The 22,255-nt window shown below is 47.0% G+C and overlaps 1 protein-coding gene across 2 annotated transcripts in view; it reads left to right on the top strand.

The window, feature by feature from the left end:
* The window catches only part of NEK6 (NIMA related kinase 6), a 43,122-nt gene that overhangs the window by 18,278 nt on the left and 2,589 nt on the right, over window positions 1-22,255 (top strand). For both annotated transcript variants that reach the window (XM_029960453.1, XM_008931712.3), the window contains 7 exons: window positions 4,133-4,273; window positions 5,226-5,288; window positions 5,849-5,959; window positions 9,233-9,341; window positions 10,579-10,686; window positions 16,973-17,067; window positions 20,898-21,011. In XM_029960453.1, the coding sequence (XP_029816313.1) occupies window positions 4,133-4,273; window positions 5,226-5,288; window positions 5,849-5,959; window positions 9,233-9,341; window positions 10,579-10,686; window positions 16,973-17,067; window positions 20,898-21,011 (741 nt within the window). The remainder of the gene's footprint in view (window positions 1-4,132; window positions 4,274-5,225; window positions 5,289-5,848; window positions 5,960-9,232; window positions 9,342-10,578; window positions 10,687-16,972; window positions 17,068-20,897; window positions 21,012-22,255) is intronic.

Below are 22,255 nucleotides of genomic sequence, written 5' to 3'. Positions count from 1 at the left end.
GCTGAAGCCCCCCCAGTCCTGCTGCAGATGTCTTTTAAAGGTGAAATTAGTTACAGTAAATGTCATTCAGATGAAGGATGCACTTTAGAAGCAGGAAACCGTTCCTTTAAAATTAATGATGCATTGCAAATATCAGAAAAAAAAACTTATATCCAGCGTAAAGATAATTAAAATTCAGGTCAGAAGTGTATGACTTAGTCGGGCTAAATTTTTTAATGAGATTTCAGAAAATTAATTGGGCGAGTACGTTTTTCCTCTTCTAAAGAATATTTCATTTCGTGGCTCTACAGGAGAGATGCTTTTATTGGCATCTGAAGATTGCAGTGTCTGACTTTTTAACTGTTGGTTAACCCATCTTTAACAATTTTTAGGCTGATTACAAGTAATCTAATCCTGACCTTGTAGCCACTTGAGCAGGCTGCTGACTGGTGCCTGCTTTGCACGTGCCAGTCAGCACTGAAACAACTGATTTGTGCTGAATTAACACCAGCACCCCGGGTTTGTGGTGTGCAACTGGCAGGGAACGTTCCCCTTTTCCAGCTCATCCAGACTGGGATTTCCCAGCCCTGTGGGGGAGCAGCTGCACAGACCTGGCTCTGCACAGGCCACAGGTCAGGATTTCCTGATACTTTGGGATTTGTGCCCCAAATGAGGGGTTAGGGCTGCAGCAGAGCTGCCCCCACAGTTCTCTTGGGGCTGTTCAGGTTTTCCCCAGATCTTAAGGAACTACAAAGAGGTAAATTTATTGGCCAAACACTAATTGGTCTGGAGATTGAGTCTTTCCACAGAACAGGTTTTTCTTATTCTTCCTTATCCCAAAATACAGATTCTGAGCTGTACAACTACTCATGAAGAACAGTAGAACAGAGAAATGTGTTCAGGGGGTGTGTCCCACCTGCGTGTGCTTGGAGCAGGATTTGGAGGGAGTTGTATCCAATGTCCAGGTGTGAAGCTCAGCCTGTTTGAGTTCCTTGTGCACAGCCTGTGCAGCTGCCTCTGGTGCCACTGGATATTTTTAGTATTACAAGACCTTACTAATTCTGTTTTGCTGAAAATCTTGTAATACCTCAAAATTTGAGGCTAAAAGCCTGGCAAACTTCTCCCTCAAGTACCGTGACAAGGGCTGCTGTTCCAGCTTTTGCCAGCTTTGGAATTTGTGCTCTGGCATCAGTGATTCCATCTCACAGAGCACATGTCTGCCAGAGGAGATGCCCAGAAGAGCTTGTTCTTGGAATAATCTCTGCCTTTCTGCTTAAAAATGAATGGCCTTTTTATTCGAATGAGGAATTAACTGACTTTGATCTTTGGCTTTTTATATTTTTTTTTATGGAGCAGGAAAAGAATGAGACTTCATTGTGAGGATGAAGAGAACAGTCTTTGTCTCAAAACAATTTCTTCCCCTTCCTACATCTGCCCTGGGAACAGAAATGTGCAAACAGCCCCGTTTTCGTAGTGTCCAGTGGTTGGAGCTCTTTTGGTTTGGTTTTTTAATCCCCTTCTTTTTCTTTTTAATTTTTTTTTTTAATTCAAGCTCCATCACTGACCTTGAGACCTGATCTGCAGAGTTTTGACTTTGCTGCTCTTGTGCAGACCCGGGCCTGAATCTGTCCTGAAAATGAGAAAATGTGGTTTTGATGGACAGGTTTGAAGGTGGTGGTGGTGTCTAATTTTACACATAATTTATGTACACGAAAACTCTGAGTTTTACAGAAATAAGGATCGTGGGTTGTTTGAATGAATAGGGGTTGGTTCTTTGACAGCTTTATGAAGAACTGTAGTGGTTAATTGTAGAAGGGTGTGAAAACAGTGGGGTTCCCCATGTCAGAAGTTGTGAAATAAGTGAGATGTGCATAAGGCCAGATTACAGGGATGGTGTTCAGAGAAGGCAGATGTTTCTTAGGTATTCTTTGTGTCCTTACAACAGTTTTTGGCAGAGTTTCCTGCTTCCCTTTAACGCAGCATAGCATAAGGGAAGGAAGGCTGAGTTTAAAGCTGAGGGAAAATGGCCTGGGATCAGTAGGGAGCTTTTGGTGTGGTTGGTGTAACCTGAGGAGGGTTCCTGGTTTGTGCTGCAGTCAAACATCTTCTCCCTCTAGGAAAGCTCTGTTACTTTAATTAGGTCTGATAGGTTGTGATAGCAAATGCAAATCTGGGTCATTGCATATGTAAATATGCAGCTGCAGTGCTGGGGGTGCCAGAACACGTCAGCTGAGGTGTCCAACATCACCCAGCACCACCTCCAGCCCCCCCAACACCACCTCCAGCCCCCCAGCAGCACCACCTCCAGCCCCCCCAGCAGCCCCTTCCCATCTTACTGAGATGGGCACTGATGAGTGTTCCTGTTCATCAGATCCCTGCAAAGAGAGATCACAGCCAGTTTAAATGGACAAGGTGCAGGGGCTGATTCCTTGGAACACTTGCTTGTCTGCTTTCATCCCATGTTGCCTTGCTCTGGTGTTCATTCAGTAAGTTAAAGGAGAATGTTTGTAACCAATAAAGCAGTGGGATTTTAGCATTCTGCTCTTTATCTGATGATCTGCAGGATACCTTTTCCCTCATCAGTGACAGGATGCTCCCAGTTCATTGGATAGTGTGCACTGCCAAACTTGGAGAAACGATTCCTGAGTCTTTATTTTGGGATTTTTTTTCTTCTGTAAATTCAGTATTACTCCAAGCACAGCACAAGCACTGAGAGCTGACCCAAACTTTGGTTGCAGCCACTGCCTGGTGACTTGTTCCAGAGTGAAGGGGAGACTAAAGTGATGTTGGAGGGAAACACTCCCTGAGCTGTTTAAAGGAAGCACTTGCTGGAGTGCCCTTCCCCTTTCTGTGCCACCTGCCTTCAAGAATAGCTCAGTCTAACTCAGCCTGTCACCTTTGGGCGTTGTTGTTCAGGCCTTGAACAACACACCTTGTTGTTGTTCAACACACCTTGAAATCTGAAGGCATTTTGAAATGCCTGATGGATGTTTTCTGTTGTTGTTGAGTAGTAATCTGTTTTATTTCTGTTGCAAAGAAAAGAAATCCAAACTTATTTACTCATCAAAATAAACATACACTGGAAGAGACCCACACAATGTCTTGTATGTGGGGCTGACAAAAGATGCTGGACTGTTTTACCTGCATCTTAAATCTTAATTCCAGCCTCTCCCTCTGTGGTGGGAAATGACAGTGGTGGGAATAGTCATCTCCTCAAACATCCAGCTCTCCCAGCCTGCTCTGGGACACTTGTGCTGGGATTGTCTGCTCAGGACTGGGCTGGGGCTGATGGCTCGTCCCTTCCCCACCCTCCCCTTGTGTTGGGTACTTCTCTTTTTGTGGTTTTTGATGCAAACTGAAATGGCTCAATGCTGAAGCTTTGGAAACGTTCTGCTTGGCACGTGTGGTAGTTCTGAGTAATTAATTTTCATCATTTCTTCTTTAAGCATTGTTTGGCAGTCATACTGATTACGGAGGGGAGCGGGCTGGCTCTGGGGAGTGATCCCCAGTCCCTGCAGGCCCTGCTCCCTGCCTGGCTGTTTACCTGGGGCTGCTGCAGGGCTGTGGCAGCTCCCAGGTGGCACAGGCAGGGAGAGCTGGAGAGGGGCTGTGGGACAGGCAGGGAGAGCTGGAGAGGGGCTGTGGGACAGGCAGGGAGAGCTGGAGAGGGGCTGTGGGACAGGCAGGGAGAGCGGGAGAGGGGCTGTGGGACGAGGGAGAGCAGTGTGGGACTAATTAGTTCCTTACACACAAGGCAAGACTTTCATTCCCTTCTGGAAAAAGTCATCTGGCTTCAGCCTGTCCCTGGTAGCTCTGCAGGGTGTTGATGGTTTGGGGGCACACCGTGATGAGTTTGGGGGCACACCGTGATGGGTTTGGGGGCACACCATTCTGCAGAGGGACCAGCCCAGGTTCCACTGACCATCAGTAGGAGCAGGAGGTATCCAGCCCAGGTTCCACTGTGACCATCAGTGGGAGCAGAGGTGTGCAGCTCCTGTGGGAGCAGAGGTGTGCAGCCCCCGTGGGAGCAGAGGTGTGCAGCCCCCGTGGGAGCAGAGGTGTGCAGCCCCTGTGGGAGCAGAGGTGTGCAGCCCCCGTGGGAGCAGAGGTGTGCAGCCCCTGTGCAGCCCCTGAGCAGTCCCTTGCCCCGCAGAGGCAGCTGACGGCGTTCCCGTACCGCTGCACCCTGGCAGACTTCCAGGTGGAGAAGAAGATCGGGCGAGGCCAGTTCAGCGAAGTCTACAGAGCAACGTGTCTGCTGGACAGAAAGCCTGTGGCGTTAAAGAAAGTGCAGGTGAGCACCTCAGTTCACAGTCCTGCTGCTCGGAGCAGGATGGGGATGTTTTAAGGGCCTGCCCAGATCACTTGGAGCCAGAGAACTGCACTGCAGGGTCCTTGTCCCTCTGCTCCCTGGAGGGGCTTTCTGTTTCCAAACCAGAATTATGTAGCAGTGGTGCAATTTCATGTTTATTTTAAATTTCACCTCTTTATAAAGTAAATAGATTTTTTAAATTGAATATTTAAAGTTATTTACCAAGTGAGATTGTAGTTAAATGTGTGTGAAAGAAGGAGGCCCTCTGGGCTGTGGGGATCCTGCCACTGTGACACAGCTCAGCATGGGAACATGGAGCACAAGAGGGAACAGTGCCTGAGCCTGCTCATGGAGTTTTAGAAGAATTTCTAAAAAACTTAGTTGCCAGCAGTGTAGATTTGTAACTTGACTGAAAGTATTGGGCAGTGTCCAGACTAGCATTTTGTTTGAGGAGATTTCCCTTTAATCCTTGAACAGACCCTAAAAGCTCTCATTTCTAGTGACTTACTCTCTGACTATTACAAAATGAATATTAATGCTCAATGTTATTGTTAATTATCACAGAGAAATTAGTGGAGGCTGTATCTGTTAAAAAGGGAAAAGTAAACACTTTGTCTTTCATTTTCTGGATGAAATTAACAGTAACTAAAGCAACAAAAATCACGGCAGTAAATTCACAAACTACTGTCTTTATTTTCTGGGCTGCTTAGAGCATTGCCTACAGGTTCCAAAAATAGTTTTGCCCCAATGTTAACCCTGTAGTGGTTTCAAAATAAAGAAAACATTGATCTTTATTTGATCTGGGGATTGTGTGAATGCTCATTACTGTAGAGGATATACAAATTGGGGAAGGAAAGACCAACTGCTTGTTAAAGTATAAAGTGCTTTTTTTGTTGTTGTTTCATTTTTATCTTCTGTGTTTTTGTCTTTGAAGATTTTTGAAATGATGGATGCCAAGGCTAGGCAAGATTGCATTAAGGAAATTGACCTCCTGAAGGTAAGGATTTTCATGACTTTTTCCAGGTTTTTTGTTGTTGTTGTTGTTTTGAGAAAATAATTGTTTTCAGGTTGGCAAATAAAGCTTATAAATATATAAACTTATAGAAGCATAAATAATCAGAAAAATCAACTGGTGTATGCAATTTGTGCATTATTTTCCTCTGTCAGAGTTTTAGTGTAATTTTGTTCTTTTAAGGGGCAAAGAGACCCTGAGGGGTACTGTAATCAACATTTGGGGTTTGTTTATCTTTAATAGGGGAGAAAAAACTCAGTTATTGCTTAACAAGACTTCTTTCAGGACACTGTTTTTAAATGTTCTGCAAGTTTGCGATAGAAGGGGTTGTGTCACACTGTTGGGGTTGAGTTGCTCTTTACTCAAGACACTTTTCTTATGCTGTGCTGGTGAGAAATGCTGTTTCTTGGGGGTGTTAGTGTGTGGTGACTCAGAGCTGTGTGGCTGTCCCTGCTGTGCTCACCGGGACAGCAGGGGTGGGTGTTGTGTCTGGAGCTGTCACTGCTCCAGCACTGAGAGTGTTCTTGCATTCCCTCCTCCTGCAGCAACTGAACCACCCCAACATCATCAAGTATTTGGACTCTTTCATCGAAGACAACGAGCTGAACATTGTCCTGGAGCTGGCTGACGCCGGAGACCTCTCCCAGATGATTAAGGTAGGGATGTGTCCATGCCCAAGGTGCCACAGACATCCAGGACCAGGCACACGCGGGCTGGGGCAGCACAGCTGGGCTAGGAACACTTTTGTTCTCCTCCTGCAGCTTTGCACACCCAGGGGGTGTTTCCAGACCTGAACCAGTGTCTGGGGGCATTTTAAATCCCCCAGACTGTGCCATGAGCTCGTGGGCAGAGCTCAGAGGGGAGCGAGGGTCTGAGGTTTGGTGGGACATGTGCCTTTGGCAGGGTTGATTTACTCAGCCTGTGATTGATGGGGACAGTTAATTACTGTTGGGTTCAGTGTTCACATTGTCTGTCTGCCACTCTGAAGACATTCAAGGAAGTGTATTGACTTTCTATGCAATGGGGATTTGGGTTTGAGAAAATGTTTCAAGTACTTGTTCTTCTTTTATGTTGCTCTTAGGAATACTTGTATTGCTGCAAACCAGCTTTAGTTAAGCTGTTACCACCTGCTTTTATATTTTCTTTGACATGTTAATCTTTAGACATACATCCCTTGTGAGAACAGATGTGTTATATCATGTTTGTTAGCACTCTCAACCTTCTCTCCATGTTTTACCTGTTTTTTGCCATCATTATTCTGTAATTATCATAAATGAATGTTTGGAAAGTTCTCCTCCTCCTTGTTGTCACAGTTAAAATATCTTATTAACAGATTTGTTTTCTTTGCCAGCAGAGCCATGAGGCACTAGGCCAGGGGCTGTCAAACAAGTTACACTCAGTCCATAGTCAACGGCTAAATTTGCAGGATCCGGGAAAATCTGCTCCGTCTCCCGGGAGAGCCCCGGGCGGGCGAGCTGGGAACAGGCAGGTGGCAGAGGCACTGGGGAGAGCCCCAAAATCCCAGATCCAGCCTCAGCAGGGGAGGCTGGGAGGGATGTGTCCCAGCCCGAGGGGTGAGCACTGGGGTGGGGGCAGAGCTGCCCTTGTGCCCCCGCAGGGCTCGCTGGGGTTGCAGCTCTCACTGTTCCCTCGTGCCTTCTGCTGCAGTTCACCCTTTGCCCTCCAGATCTGGAGAAACTTGCAGATCTTCTCAGGCCTTTCGTTGTTGTGGTTACAGGTGGGAAAAGAGGATTGTGAGAGCAGGAGTTGGGGCTGTGTGTGGCCATCCTGGGCTGTGCAAGAGTCTTGCTTGATTTTTAAGTCTCAGCTTGTAAAAAGTTTTACCTACAGAATCGTAACATTTCATGATATAAAATATTGCATTTTTTTGTCATCTGCAGTTTTTAGTTTAAAACATCCCTTACTGATAAATATGTTCATTTGTCTATTTGTCCTTTGACTGTTTAATTTTTTTAAACTTGCTTTGTGTGTCATTATAACAGGAGTTAGATTTTCCAAAGCATCACTGGTAGGTTCTTGGTTTGGTGCCTTGCCCAGCACTGGACTGTGCTGCCTGGCTGCTCTGTGTTCTCTCTGTATTTCAGGCACGAAGAACATGCATTTGTTTTTTTTCAAGGTCATAGAAATGAAGTGTTTCTATTGGTGCAAATCTGGGAATTCCATTTTTTTGGTTGTTTTTTTTTAAGAGGTAAAAAATGACCAAACCCTAAATCCAGGAGGGAACAAAAGCCTCCTTGTCAGTATAGCTCCAGTGCAGCAGTGGGGTTTGCAGTCACCCCCAGCCCTCCCCGGGGAGCTGCAGCTGATGGAGGATTTTCCCTGGAACAGCAGTGACAACACTGGAGGTGTGAGGGTGATAAAGCCAGGGCTGTCTCTGTCACGCCCCGGTGCCTGCATTATTTATGAGGATGTAGAGCTGCAGGAAAACCCACCTGAGAGTTGGGACTTCCTTGTAAATGTCAGGCGAACCTTATTGGACATGACATTTAGAAAATTATCACTTGTGGTCTTGCATATCCACTCTTAAATACTTTATTGAGAATTAAATAATTTTATTGTGTATATAACACTTCCTCCCTCACCCTCTGTAATTCCCTGTGCGCTCTCTCAAGTTTTGGGTTGGAACTGTTGCAATCTGTCAGATTTGCTGCCTGGGGAATTGCACAGTCGTGCCCCTTCACAGCTGATCTGCAAAGGGAAATTTGCCATTCCTGGAGTCAAACACGAACCAGTAACAGCATTTCACATGAAATGGAAAATGTGACAACGGACATCAGATGTCAGTGCTGGGAGGGAAAAGCACGAGGTGCAGCAAAGGGCAGCAAACAGTTCCCTTCCTTTACTCTCCTGCAGACGGGAATTCTCACAGGGACGGTGCAGCAGGGCAGCTGTGTGAGCCAGGAGGGTGTGCAGCATTCCAGAGGCGTTATCCAGGGACACTGTGTGTGACAGAGCACGGGGATCAGTCTGGAACCTCTGGAGGGGTGTTCTGAGTGTGTTAGTGCTGTGGTGGAAGGGTGGCTCAGCATCCAACCCAGGAGGAAGCCAGGCGCAGTCAGGGCCCAGCATCCAAAGCCTGCAGGTCTGGGGTGCCTTGGCAGAGCCTGTGCTCTGCTGGAGAGGAGGGAGCAGCTGAAGATCTGCAGTGTCTGCCCTTCACTGGGGTCTGCAGCTGGTCATTTAGTCCTGTCATAAGTTGACAGTGACTTCAGTGTTGCAGAGGTGCAGCACCACACTGCTCTCTGTGCTGTGGCATTACAATTCCCGTGATTTTGGGAGGCTCAGGCAGCCAGAGGTCCATGGAACCTGTGCTGGGTACAGCCTAAACACCCACAAAAAACCCTTTTTCCAGATGTGTGGCTGCTGATCAGGGTGTCTTTCTGCTCGCTGGAGAGAGTGTAGTTCATTTAGTATTCCTATTATGCATAAAATAGAATATATTATTCTACCTGATCACAGAAGAAACACAGATACTTTACTGATGCTCTGGCCATCTTTTAAAAAAGGGAAGCAGATTTCCTTGTCCTTGTTAATAGATGATGCAAGAATGAATGTTTACAAGGGGTTTTTTAATGGTCTTTTGTTTCTTAAGGCAAAATATTTGAGACATTTGTTGTTTTGAGGCATTAAATATGTTTTACAAGGTAATTAAGGAGATTAATGCTAATCATAATTGTGTCCATTCAAAAATGTCAAACCTATTTAAGCATATTTTTCATAATAGTTGTTAATTAGTGAACTGCATCGAAGTTTCCATACAGGGAGGAGGAGTTGAAAGCTAATCAGAAGAAAAGTCTTGCAGGTGCAGATCTGGAAGACATGAGCAACCTGCAGCTGACTACCACAATTCCAGGAACGAGTCAAATATGTTGCTTTTTCACTGATCTTTTATTTGTTTCCTCCCACAGTATTTTAAGAAGCAGAAACGGTTAATCCCGGAAAGGACGGTGTGGAAATATTTTGTGCAGTTATGCAGTGCAGTGGAACACATGCACTCCCGCAGGGTGATGCACAGAGGTAACATTAATTCAGTCTCTTTTCACTGAATAATGATATAATGTTCCAATTAGTAAGCGCCTGCATTCAAAAACAATTATGCTGATGTTCAGCCAGTGCATGTTTGGAGAGGCTGGAGCTGGAGATGGATCCCTCCTTCTGGCTCTGCCTCATTGTTAGAGGAGTCAGGCCGGAGTGAGCGTGGTATTAGGAAGATGAGCTGCTTTGTATTCCAGACACTGATATTAAGCAGAAGTGTCAAACTTGCCATTAGAAAAGTGTCAGAAATAAAATGCTGAGACTCCTGGATACAGTGAACTCTTAAGAAATAGTCTTCATTATATTAGCTGTGACCTTAGAGAGCTGAGAAGAGTTTTCCTGTCTCGCAGGCTTTTCTGAAATATTAATACAAATATGTCCCACACTTTCATAACCTGTTCTCTATTTTCATTAATTATTTTTGAATTCCTTGTCTTAGAATGCCTCGTAACTTTGAGCTCTATCCAAAAATTACGTTGGTGCTTTCAGAGTCAGTGAAGTGCTTTGTGAAGGACTGGACTCAGGAAATGCAAATATCCCAAAAGGCACCAATCTCTGCTGCTTGTTATTTCCTTGCTCCTTTGAAGGAGTGAATTCTTCACTGTATTTTTCAGCAGTGTGATATCATTTTTGCTCCTTTATGCATCCCCTGATGCAGTTTATCAGTTGCACCTGAATTAGGTCTGTAACTGGTGGCTGAAATGTGGAGCCTCTTGCAGAGTCTGCTCTGACGTGAGGAGAGAGCCTCTAACTCAGTCCTGATGTTCCTGCTTGGGAAACTGGGGTTCTAGAGATTTCTACACTCCATGAACCAACTGGGCTGCACAGAGCCCAGAATTTATGCATATGTGGAACAGTGATTAGCCTTTGCATGAGGGGATGGTGGTGGGCAGTACAGTTTCCTGTGGAAAATGAGCATTCCCAAAGAGAACCAGGCTTGTTGCTTTGATTTCCAGCAGTTAGAGGTTGCCTCTGTTCTGTTGAGCTGTTTCCTACATTTTCCCTCATTGGTATTTCTCGTGTGCTGGGAAGTACACTCTGATTTTCGTGTCTGTGCAGAGCTTGAAGCCTTGGAAGATTCAGGCTATCAAAGCTCTAAAGGAACACGGTTCTGCTCGAGCCCCTTTGTACAGCGAGTGCTGCAGGCGATGCTTCTATTGCAGTATTAGAACCAAATAACCTTTTGTGGCTTTGACCTTTTACCTTTTTCTTCTTGCAGACATAAAACCAGCCAACGTGTTTATAACAGCCACAGGGGTGGTGAAGCTGGGAGATCTTGGATTAGGCCGGTTTTTTAGTTCTAAAACCACTGCAGCACATTCCTTAGGTAAGCTGGTACTTGTTAAGCAAGCCCTGCCGTGCAGTTGTCAGCTGTGATGTTCAAAAGCAGTGGTATCTGTCCTCTGACGGTGACAGAAGTGGGATTCAGTGGATCCTGGATCTCCAGTGATGTGCATTCCAAATGCTCTTCATAGGCATTAATAGGTATCTTCTGTTTTAAAGCTTTGCTTGTTATTTTTTTCTGGAAGGTCTGGCCTGGTAAGCGTGTGATTTTTAGCAAATGTAACAAATGCAGCTTTTCCACTCTGAATATCCTCTTTACCTGCACTGTGCTTGCTGGAATTAAATGTCACACCACCACCTTTTACAGCCCCTGACCAGGGATGTCACTGTCTGAGGTGGGTGAGGTGTTCAAAGCCCTTGTGGTTCATCTGTTCCAAAAAGGGGCTGCACTTGAAATTCAGCTTAGGCTTTAAAGGTCCAAGCTTTCTTCATGTCTTTCACGTAGCTCAAAGTTGTCTCCCTCATTTTTACCATTAACATTAACTCCAGTGCTACAGAAAATTCCATAGTATATACAGTTCATTGTTTAAGTATTTCCTAATTGTGTCTGTAACCTCTTAAGAGATGATTTTCCATTTTTATTAATGGGTCCCAAAGGCTCTTCTGTGTTAGAGCACTGAGGGAACTTTGGCTTCTGGTGCAGTATTTAAGCTCTTTTACATTTACCTCTCAGTTGATTTTGGAACACACGACATTTGTTTCACTCTTTGTTTTGTGCAGTTTCCTCCACTGAGTGTGAGTCTTGCTGATCCTCTCTTGGATGTGTACAAACCTCACTGATAACACTGCCCAGAACACTGGGCTCCTCAGTGCTCAAGGAAGGAAGATTCCTGCCTTGCTTTGTGTGTGCTTAAAAAAATAGGAGCATTTCTACAGTTTACTGGCATAAAATAGGAGATTTCAGATTTCCCTTTGCATCAAAAGCTGTTCTAGGATATATCCCCACTGTGCTTAATAGATGAAAATAAATCCTTTTCACAGAAAGTTACAATCACATCATCCAAACAGGCCAAAATATGATCATGTCTAATTATATGATCTTATCTAGTTTGACTGCTGCACTTATTATATTAATAAGAATAAATTGGGGCTTGGAAACTGGCTGCACATGTAAGCCAAGCTTGTGACCTTTAGCAGGGCTGCTCTCTCTTAATTGAGAAAGCTCGAGCAGGGAGAGCTCAGCCCCTTGTGCCTTCCCTCACATCACGGTGCCCTGGAAACAGGTGACTGGGGTGCAGAGCACTGAGGGAGAGGCACTGGGGCTGGAGAGGGATGGACACCCCACCATTTCCAGAGATTCTGGAGCCACGTAAAAAAGAGCGTTTTAACAGTCAGGAAATTTGCAGACTTGAAGCTTCTTCCTTTATTTTTGGTAATTGGGCAGAGATGCAGGTTTTGCAGCAGCAGGAGTGGGCTGGTCCTGGTTTTGGTGCCATGAAGCTGCTCTGTGGGTGCTGTGAGTGCTGAGCCCGCAGTGCCCGGCCCAGGCCGCGGTGCCGAGCGGGCACTTCCCAGCCCACGTTGCCCCGGCAACCGCCCCGAGCCATCACTTCCCTGGCTGCTGACCCATGAATTCAGTGTGCAGCTTATGCAAATATATTCATCTCATTTCTTCCCTTGGCCGTGTTTGCTCACATCAGGCTGGCACAAAGGGCATCAGGCAGCCCCGACCCGGCTGACAGGTGTAGTGGCGGCTCGGCAGCGCCGCGGCGGGAACGGGAGCCGTAATTAGAGCAAGGAACAGAATGAACGTCACATGAATTACCAGGCAGCAGATCATATTTGTCAGGAAGGATTGCATACATAAAAATTAAGTGACAGTACATGCCGGGGTAATGAAAGAAAAATGAAAGATTTGCCTGTACACAGCTCGTGAGACGCCGGCGAGCGCCGGGCTCCGAGCGCGCGGATCCGCCGGAGCAGCGCCGGGACGTGGGCAGGGAGAGCCCTGGCCCTGGGAAAACCTCCATGGGCAGACCTGCCAGAGGGGAAGCGTGGACACCTCCAGCCTCCCCCGGTGTTGGGAGAGGCAGCAGGAACCAGCTGGGGCGGGAGGGGTGCGGGGGTTCCCAGGGAACCCCCTCGGCTGTGCTCTCCCTTCCCCGGGGAGCAGGCAGGACAGTTTTGCACAGGGGAGAGCTCCTCCTGCACAAGCCTTGCCAGCAGATTCACGTTTTAAAGGTAGTGGGTGTAGCTGAGGTGAATTTTACTACTCCTTGTTACAATGTGGTGGCTTGCAGTCCTTCCTTCCCTAGTTTTAGACTTTGGAAAACTTAACTTCAGTAAATAAATACAGAGAATTTCTATCAATATTAGAATGGATAACTTTTTGAGAACTGGTATAATGCCCATTTTTAGCCAAATAAACTTGGCATTATCTAAAGCTTCTGACTGGCTTTACATTTTGAAGAAACAAGAGAGGAAAAAAACAACAAAAAGAAAAAAACAAAAGAAACCAATTTTACACAGAATAGTCTTGTTTTGGAGCAGATGATTTATTATTTATTCTTGGACAAGAATGTACTTAGAGCAGATTTTCCTTTTGGGGGATGCACACAAGTCAAAGCTTCCCAGCTTAGAACATGCCAACAGCCATGGATGGGGGTCTGTGGGGTGTTACCTGCCCCTTCTGGATGGGAGGGGGTGCAGGGACTGAAGAGCTCTCTCATAAATGGTCTATTTGCCTTTCCTTTTTTCTTTTTTTTCCTTTACTTGCCAAGCCACTTTGCCATCTGAAACAAAATCCCAGGGCTTGGAGGGGCTGGTAAACAGGGCTTGGTTAGAAAAAATGGACACAAGAAATCCACAGAAAATGTCAACAGCCAATATTGTGGGGATTTTGAGGAGTTTTAGCCTTTTGGTCTGAGCCTTGAGTAGAGTAGTGGAAAAAAAGGTAGATGCAGAATTTCTGCAGGTATGTTTACATACATGTAAAAACCAACTAAACAAATAAACCCAAAACAACCAACTGTGTGATTAAATACTAATAAGAAAAATAAAATAGAGAGCCTTAAGGCAACAGGTCTGGTAACAACAGCTGCAATATTATGCTCAAAATATTTATTGTTTTTTTCTAAGAAGAAGTAGATTTCATCTGCTTTTTTTGTTTGTTTGTTTTCTCCCTTGAAACAACTCGTGGGGCACCTCACACTGAGTTTTGAAGGAATTTAAAGTATATTTTAGTGCCTTTGACCACAGTTTCACTTTAGCTAATTCCTGAATTCTGCTTCTGGGAGAAGCCCTGAGCCAGCTCAGAGCCTGTGGGAAACACTGTGTCCTGGTTTCAGTGTGAGTGTGAATCAGACTCCTTTTGGTTGTGCCCATGAGCAGCCAGGGCTGAGTTCCACAGGCAGCATCAATCCTGGCTGGGCTGTGTTTGCACAGGGACGTGACCCGGGGCAGCTGTGGTGCCTGTGCACACTGGGGGTGCAGCTGCACAGGTAGGGCTGTAATTCAGACTGTATGAGAGGGAAGGGTTTGGAATTTTATGTCTGGAATAACTTTGCTTCCTTTGCCTCTGTGTTTTCCTGGTGAAATAAGAGACTGCTCCTGTTCTAACTGGGAATAATTAGCATTTCCCTGCCGAGGGAGCTGCAGCTCTCCAGAGCTGTTTGTTGCTGTGGTGCTGTAGCTGCACCCGGGCAGTGTGGGGGGAGCAGGGATGCTCTGGCATCACTGAAGTGGCTCGTGGTCAAGTGAAGGGTTTCAACTCTCAGGAGCAGAGCAGGAAGCTCCTTACTTAGCCATAACCTTCCCTATGGTTTGGCAACCTTTATGGCTTCAAAGGCATTGCTCTGCCACCTGGTGAGTGATACTGAATCGGAACAATATTTTGTATTTCCAGCAGGGCAAATGCCAAAGAAAGTTTCTGATGAACAGTCTCTGATTAGACTGTTCCTGTCAAATTGACTAATGGGATGCAATGGTGAGCCCTGACTGATTGCACTGGAAGCCTTGTGCAGTTTTCTAGAAGAGGCTCATTAGGGGAGATTCCCACGTAATGCTGGACAGGCCATAAAGAGAATTGGGCTTGTCAGTCTTTTATCATGACAGTTATTTAAAAATTAATGCATCAGTTTTGAAACGCAGAGCCCTGCTTGTTTGTACATTTGCTGCCAAGGCTCCAGTAATGGCAGGTAAATGTGGTGGGTGGACTCCAGGAAAGGAGCTCAGGCGTGGAGAGCTCGGGAGCCAAGGATGTAGTGGAGCAGATTAATGCCCGGCCGGGAGGGAGGGCACTGAGCCGTGGCATCCAGGGGGGCACAGGCTGATCTAAACCAGGCATTCTCTAGACCAGGCATTATCTAAAACGACAGTGGTGCTGCCCCAGCAGACCTGGCTACCACAGCCTCAGAGCCCACCCGTTCCTGCTCCGGGGTGGTCACGCAGTGACCGGAATAACTGAGCCCGGGAGCGGCCCTGGCACCCGCACTGGGAGCAGGGGCACTGGGAGCAGGGGCACCTCGGGGCAGGGCTGGGGCTGCCCTGGTGCTCCCTCCTGTGCCCAGCTCCCGAAGCTCCTGGGGGTGGGAAGAGCAGCAGCACAGGGACGGTGCAGGCAGGGAAGTGTCTCACGCCAGTGCTCAGTGGAGGCTTCCAAAACTGTCCAAGAACTTCACGGAATGAGTCACTGCTGCTGCTGCAGCTGCATATTTTTAATCAGGAAGATGAATCAGTGCTGTCCCAGCCAAGTCAGTTCTTGCACAGAGGTCTGGCAGCTGTGTGGGGGTTACTGTGCTGTCCATCGTGTGTGTCCTCGTGCACAGGGGAGAGAGCCGTGGAAGGGCTCATTGGGCTCTCTGAGTGAGTCCTGTCTGCTCTGGGTGTCCTGTGAAGTCACTCTGTGTAGTCTAATAAAAATATTAACAGAACTCTGGTCTCTTCCATACACAGGGGCCTTTCACTGGCAATTAAACCCAACCAGATCTGGGACTGTGTCAGTCAACTTGCTCCTCCTCAGCACGGAAACAAAATAATCTCCCTGTGTTATTTTTCCTCTGTTGTGGTTTGTATAGGATTTGCAAAAATGTAACTTCTCATTAGGGTACCTTCACAGTGAAAGGGGAGTAATTTCTTACTTAATGACCTGAAAGCATGAGCTGAGTTCACCATGCAGGGCAGCTGATTGCTGAACATCTTGGGGGTCCAAATAAATGCCCAGCTCTGTGCTGGGTCACCTGTGCAGGTGGCAGGGGTTGGGTTTTGCCTCTCAAGGCTGTTGCTTTCTCCCCAGAACTCATTTATTTCCCACAGTGCAGATCCCTCCTCAGGAACGTTGGGGAAGGTGGTGGCTGTTCTTCCCCCTCCACCTCCAACACTGTCCTTCAGCTGCTTATTAGTCCTCCAGCTGTCTCAGTCAGCATTTCAAATGGAGAAATTGTAAACTGAATGTTACAGGCAAATTAAACATTTGCCATCTTGTGAGGGAAAGGTCTTTAATTAGGAGAAGGATACACTGGAATGCCAAAAGGAAAAAAAAATTGACAGGGGACGGACAAGCAGGGGAAGCAGGAGAAAAGAGCATATACAGTCCTTGGATGTTTTAATAAATGATGTATCTGAGGATTATTTGATGTAGTTGAGACTGCCAGGATGTCTTGTATTTTCAGTACCACAACTGAAACTTATTTAGGATTTAAAAAAGAACCTTTTTGAGGTAAGGAATTTATTAATAATTTCCTGTAACTTCTGTCCAAAATACTGCAGTAAATTTCTTTTGATAAAATACAGACTTGTGGAAGTAGCTGGAAATCCCCCAGCTTCTGACGTGACTGCAAGTTGGAGCAGGGTTTTAAAGTTTGGCATGATTATCTAGGTTTTTGCAGTAAGATTTGGCCCTGTGTGGAGCTGTTCCCTCCCCCCTGTGCTGCAGTTCCTGGTGATCCGTGTGAGGTCCAAGGAACACTCGGGTTGTGTCCCAGAGCCGAGCTCTGGCTGAGCAGAGTCCTGGCATCCCCCCACACCTCAGTGCAGGCATGACCCTGTCCCGTGGCTCTGTCCACCTGGGACACTCTGGAGGTCCTTGGGAGCCTGGAAGGGGAAGAAAACCTTTCTCAACCCTCAGAAATACCGCAGATATTTTCACTAGCATTCCCCATCCTGTGGCTCTGTACCTGATGATACATCTGATCCTATGCCTTTGACACCATGATCTGTCTCCACATTTTCATGCATCTCTTCCAATGAGCCCTTTGTGCCCCCTGACCCTCTAGTGAAGTGCCACAGTCCCTTTGTGAGACAATAACCTCGTCTGTCTGTTTGTTTTGCAGTGGGAACTCCCTACTACATGTCCCCGGAGCGAATACACGAGAACGGCTATAACTTCAAGTCTGATATCTGGTCCCTGGGCTGTTTGTTGTATGAGGCAAGTACCTTCTCCCTTCTTGCCCTGGGTTTGTCCTCCCCACACAGCACGGGGCAGTGCAGGGGCCAGGCTGACTGCAGGTACTTGTGGAGAAACCCAAGGAAAAGTTGTCTGGCTCAGTGTTGGCCTGTGCTGTCTGAGCACCAGCAAAGGGGCTGTGCCTGCACAGCACCTGCACAAAGTTCACTTAGGTCACAGCAGATGCTGAGGATGCAGCCATGGAAAGCCAGTTCACTGCATCCCTCCTTCCTGCTGGGAGCAGAGCTCTGTCAGGGCAGCACAGTCACAGTGTCTCCAGAACACTGCATTTGTTTTGGAAATAGCAAATCCATTTGAATGTGAGCTACTGGTTTCTTAGAATCAATTCTGACCAATTGCAGTATTTTAATTCTGGGAGTTTTCAATGAAGAAAAATAGAGGTTTTTATGTAATGTGAAATGAGGGTCTTTAACTATCAGACTATGGGTGGAAGTTTTTCTGATTGTACATTGTGTTACAGCTCAAGGCACAGACCCAGAGCAGACACATTTGGATGAACTGCCCAGTGTGCAACTTGTTCCTTAAAGCTGTTACATGTATTTTGAAAATAAGTGCTATGATTTTATAACAGTGTTTTCAGTTCTGTGATTTTATTTTTAGCAGGGAGCAAAGGGTATCGAACAGTCTTGTACTCATTTATAATCTAAATCTTTTTTTAAATGGATGCATCTTCAAATTCAAGTGAAAGTGCATGTCAACATTTAGAAAGCTTTTATCCCAGCCCAGAGAATTAAAAATCTCTGGGATATTTAATAATAAGAATATTGTTCATGTCCTCTTTGGATAACAAATTATGTGAACTGGTGACATTTTGCTTCTCAGTACAACTTCTTGGAACCACATGGAATTAGGGAAATGTAGTTCTTTTTGTGAGCACATCAGATGTGACAAATACTCTGGCTAAGCCTGTACTTCAGCTGGTTGGTTAAACAAACATCCCAGGACAAGACAGTATAAAAGTCAGTTTTCCCATAACATCGCTGTTCCCAGAGGGATTCAGAGCTTGCCACTGGTGGGTCCTTCAGGGAAGAGCATCATCTCCCAGAGCTGAGTGTCTGTCCAGGGGGTGGGCACTGCCCTGGGTGTCACCCTGTCACAGTGCCCTGGGTGTCACCCTGTCACACTGCCCTGGGTGCTGATGTGCTGCTGCAGGGGGTGACATCCCAGGGGTGTGAGCCTGGAGAGAGATGGGCTGGGAACCCAGGGAAGGAATCCATCAAACCCTGCTGAAGGCACTGAAGAGCCTGGGGGGCTCCACTCCAGCAGCACAGTGGGCCCAGTAACATTTATGGGCTGGAGTGGGGTCCAGAAACTGCTCGTGGTGACACCCGGCAGTGCCCAGAGCCGGGCACGGTGCCAGCGTTGTTAAATTGAGTGGCTTTGTGCTTGTCTTCAGATTCCCAGTGCCTCTAAGGAAAGAATTCAAGAGACTTTGAGTAATTCCCAAAGCAGCAGCATCTGCATTCCACTCAAAGGCTGGTATTTTTTTAATAAAGGGTGGTTTTGCTTGTAATGCTTCTAATGAGATGCTGCAGGCTGGGATGATCCAGTACAGGTGTGTGTACCTGGGTCTGCTGGGGGTGTTTGAAAAGGGATTTGGAGATTCAGCTCTGGGAACAGGGGAGGGAAGTCTGACCTCCCAGTAATTTCTTGTGCTGGGTCTCAGGGGGAGTTGCCAGTGTAGGCTCCGAGGTGAGGGCTGGCCCTGCCATGGGGGTTGGCCTGGCCAGCTCTGCCAGGAGCAGTCGGGGTGGCCCCAGTTGGCCTCCACCCCTCGGGTGCTGCTGCAGTGCCAGGGTGCTCCGAGTCCTCCCGGGCTGAGCTCCTGGAGATGGGATTCCAGATTTATGCAGAGAGAAATATTTAGCGTTGTGCTAAGATATGTTTTTGTTGCAGGCAATATGGTCCCCTTATGGCACAGGAGTCTTGGTACTCCCTGTATTTCGAGAAGCTGAATTAATTGCACACTAAACATAATTCTCTGGTAGGAGTAGCAGTACTACAGGAACATCTGAGAGCTTTGGCGTGTGAAGCGGTTTTAGATTCCCTTCCTACGTAGGTAAGGCTTAACTTAGGGAGCAGGAGCTGTGAGATCTTGCAGATTCCAAGGAGGACTTGACAGGTACCAATTCTGTGTTCAGTAGTTAAACAGCTACTTGACTTTTTAAACTTTCTAGAATTTCAAAAGTTAAACATGGGATTTGTGTGTCTTTGAAGGAGCTGTGTTTTATCTGCACTAATTTCTTGTAAGGAGAATGTTTTTCCATTTGGCTTAAGAAGTAAGGAAGGGGGATGCTTGTTTGGGTATGAGTCACTTCTGATATTTCTCCAGATAGATTGTGCAGATAAGCTGCAGAGATTTAATGTACAAATTGCCTTCAGAGACATGCGTGTCCACTGGAATCCACTTAGGGAACATTGAGGGCTTTGGGACATGATGCCACATAGCACCACTTAACTTTGACATTGATAATCATACAGTGATTTTTATTAAATCTTATCAATATAGTAGTAACTGTCTTCACCCTCACTTCCTGTAGATGTCTGTCAGCAAGATAACTTGGAGGGGATAAAAATAAGTTGTTAATTCCCAGAATGTAGCTACAAGCACTGACTTCAGCAGTTGTGGCAAGACAATCAATTCAGGCAGTAACAGGGATTCCCATCTCGCCGTGTCCGAACCAGCCGTGCTGCGTGGTGGGTGTTTGCCAGGGGCATCTGCCTGGCCTGGGGTAATTGCTCTAATCAAAATGTCAGGAGCAAAGCCCAGTGTGGCATCACAAACTGCAGTTAGTGAGATCCTTGAGTGCCTGTGGTCATGGCCCTGCTCTGCTCAACGCTGGGTGCCCTCTCTTTCCACTTTAATTCCCTGCATTTACCGTCCCAAACCCCACAGTGTTTCCTTTTCAGTGTTTCCCTTCCATTCCTCCCCTTTGGCACATCACTGCTTAACTAGCCCTGGAATGAAAAGTGAATGGGAATTAGAAAATCCCTCTCAACCTCACTGGCATTATTGATGTTTGTATTGAGATCCTGGAGCCCCTGGTTAACCCTTGCTTGCCTTGTGTGCTTTCCCCATTGCCCCCATTAGTGTTCTGCCTGGCCCAGCCCTGTGTGCTGGGCTCTCTGCGTTGTGTTCACCGATCGAGAGCAGTTGGCCATCAATCCTAATTGGAGAGGAGAGTCTCTAATTGGACTCTAATTTTTCTCCCACTGATTTGCCTGTTACTGACAGTAATGAAGCAACAGTGATACTTCACCTCTTGCCTTCAGAACCTTCCAAACGCTCTCACCTGGTGCTGGGCTCCTTGGGAGCCCCTCAGGTCTGTAGGTTTATGAGGAGTAGCTTAGGTTACTACTGGTAGTAGTGGTGAGGAGGAAGAAACACAGTAACTTGAAATCCTTTAAAAGACAGGTTGATGATTTAAAGCAAGGGTCGTTTATCCTGGTGTGTCCTGCACTGCTCAGCACTTGGAGGTGTGTTGATGGCACTGATTGTTTGAGAGGGTTTCATAGTTGTCTTAGAGCTAGTTGGGTTCTTACTGATGCTCTCAGTGGTCCAAGCATCCTATTTCTTGTTTTTTTCCCCTTGGGAAGCAGAGCAGTGCCTGGCACCAGCCCTGCCAGGGCTGCAGAGCTGTGGGATCTTGGAGCAGTGTGGGTGGGGGCAGGCTGGGAGCAGCAGCCTCCCCTCACTGGCAGAGAACAGAACTGGCTCTTGCAAACTGGCAGCACTGAGGGCTCTCAAATACTTTGTGTTTCTGAAACCTCTTCTGGTTTTTCCTCTCCAGATGGCAGCTCTGCAGAGTCCCTTCTATGGAGATAAAATGAACCTGTTTTCTCTTTGCCAAAAGATAGAGCAATGTGACTACCCACCTCTTCCAGCTGAACATTATTCTGAAAAGGTAAATTGGGAGTGTGTTTGCAGGGGAATGGGATGGGGGTGCAGGGAAGTTCCTCCTGGCACGGGGAAAGGGAACCTGGGAGGAGAACCCCCCACATCCAGGGCAGAATGGGGGATGGCCTGGGGGTCCTGGGTACCTGGCTGAGGAAACAGCTGTTGTGATGTCTGAATATTGGCAAGCTAAATCGAGATAAAAAAAGGTTTCTTAATGTGGAGAATATTTTGGAACTGAAAGTCTGGGGCGCTGGCAGAAGCCAGCAGTGTGCCGTGGGAAAGCCCTCTCCTTAAAACAACATTCCATAAAACAGCACTGAAATGTTTGTTCATGAAGTCTTCAGTGTGTAATGAAGGGGGGAAGGATTCTTTTTAAGAAAAAGAGAAGAAAAGCCATTTAGTTTAATGCAATAAGCATCTCTACAGCAGCTGCACTGAGGCTTTTTAAGGTTGTGCATCTGAACGAGAGGGATGGGAGCAGCCACTGAAGCACGAACCCATGTCCCTGTGCCTGGTGACACTTCCCTGCAGCTGCAGACACGCCTTGGCTTTCCTCAGGGCCTTTTGAGAAGGGCTTTGCTTTTTTTCTCCCTTACCTCGACAAAGCAGCTGGTTTTCCTTACCTCCTCCTTCCTTACAGTTGCCTCCTATTTGGAAGGAAATGGGTAATGGAATTTTCAATGTTCACTGTATCCTGTGGGGCTTTTGTTTTACTCCCCCTCCGAGTCCCGAGGAGCGAGGCAGGATGCCTGGGAAATACCGTGTGCAGCCGGGAGCAGCCGGTCTGGTCTCCACCCTGGGAGGGGCCCCACGCTACACGTTGTGTTTTGCTTCGTTTTGACTTGCCAAGGATCTCATGCAAAACGATGCTTTGAGAACTAGTCTGTAAAAGTGCATTTCTGCCTTTCCCCCCGAGCTGCCGGGGCAGCCCCGGCCCTGCGGTCCCTCTGCCGAGCTGCTGCAGCTCTTGCACTCAGGATATGCCTGCTGGCAGCAGGAATTAGTGTAAGCTGACAGATGTGTTTCCTGTCTGTACAATTACTGTCTGTTTGCTTCCCTCTGGCAGTGCTAAAGAGTGTGTGTAGTGCAGTGCTGGTGCGGGGTGAGGTTGGTTTGCAGCTCCAAGGGCCGGGTCCCAGAGAACTCGGCTCCAGATGGTTCCTGCTCTATCCACAGGATGCTGGAGAGGCCGTGCCTGTGGCTGCAGCTCCTCTGCCCTGCTCAGGGAAACAGCAAACAGCTCCAGTCCTG

Source organism: Manacus vitellinus, unplaced genomic scaffold, assembly GCF_001715985.3.
Source record: "Manacus vitellinus isolate BGI_N305 unplaced genomic scaffold, ASM171598v3 scaffold_27_pilon, whole genome shotgun sequence".
Lineage (NCBI taxonomy): Eukaryota > Metazoa > Chordata > Aves > Passeriformes > Pipridae > Manacus > Manacus vitellinus.
This window is presented reverse-complemented; position numbering and strand designations above follow the sequence as displayed.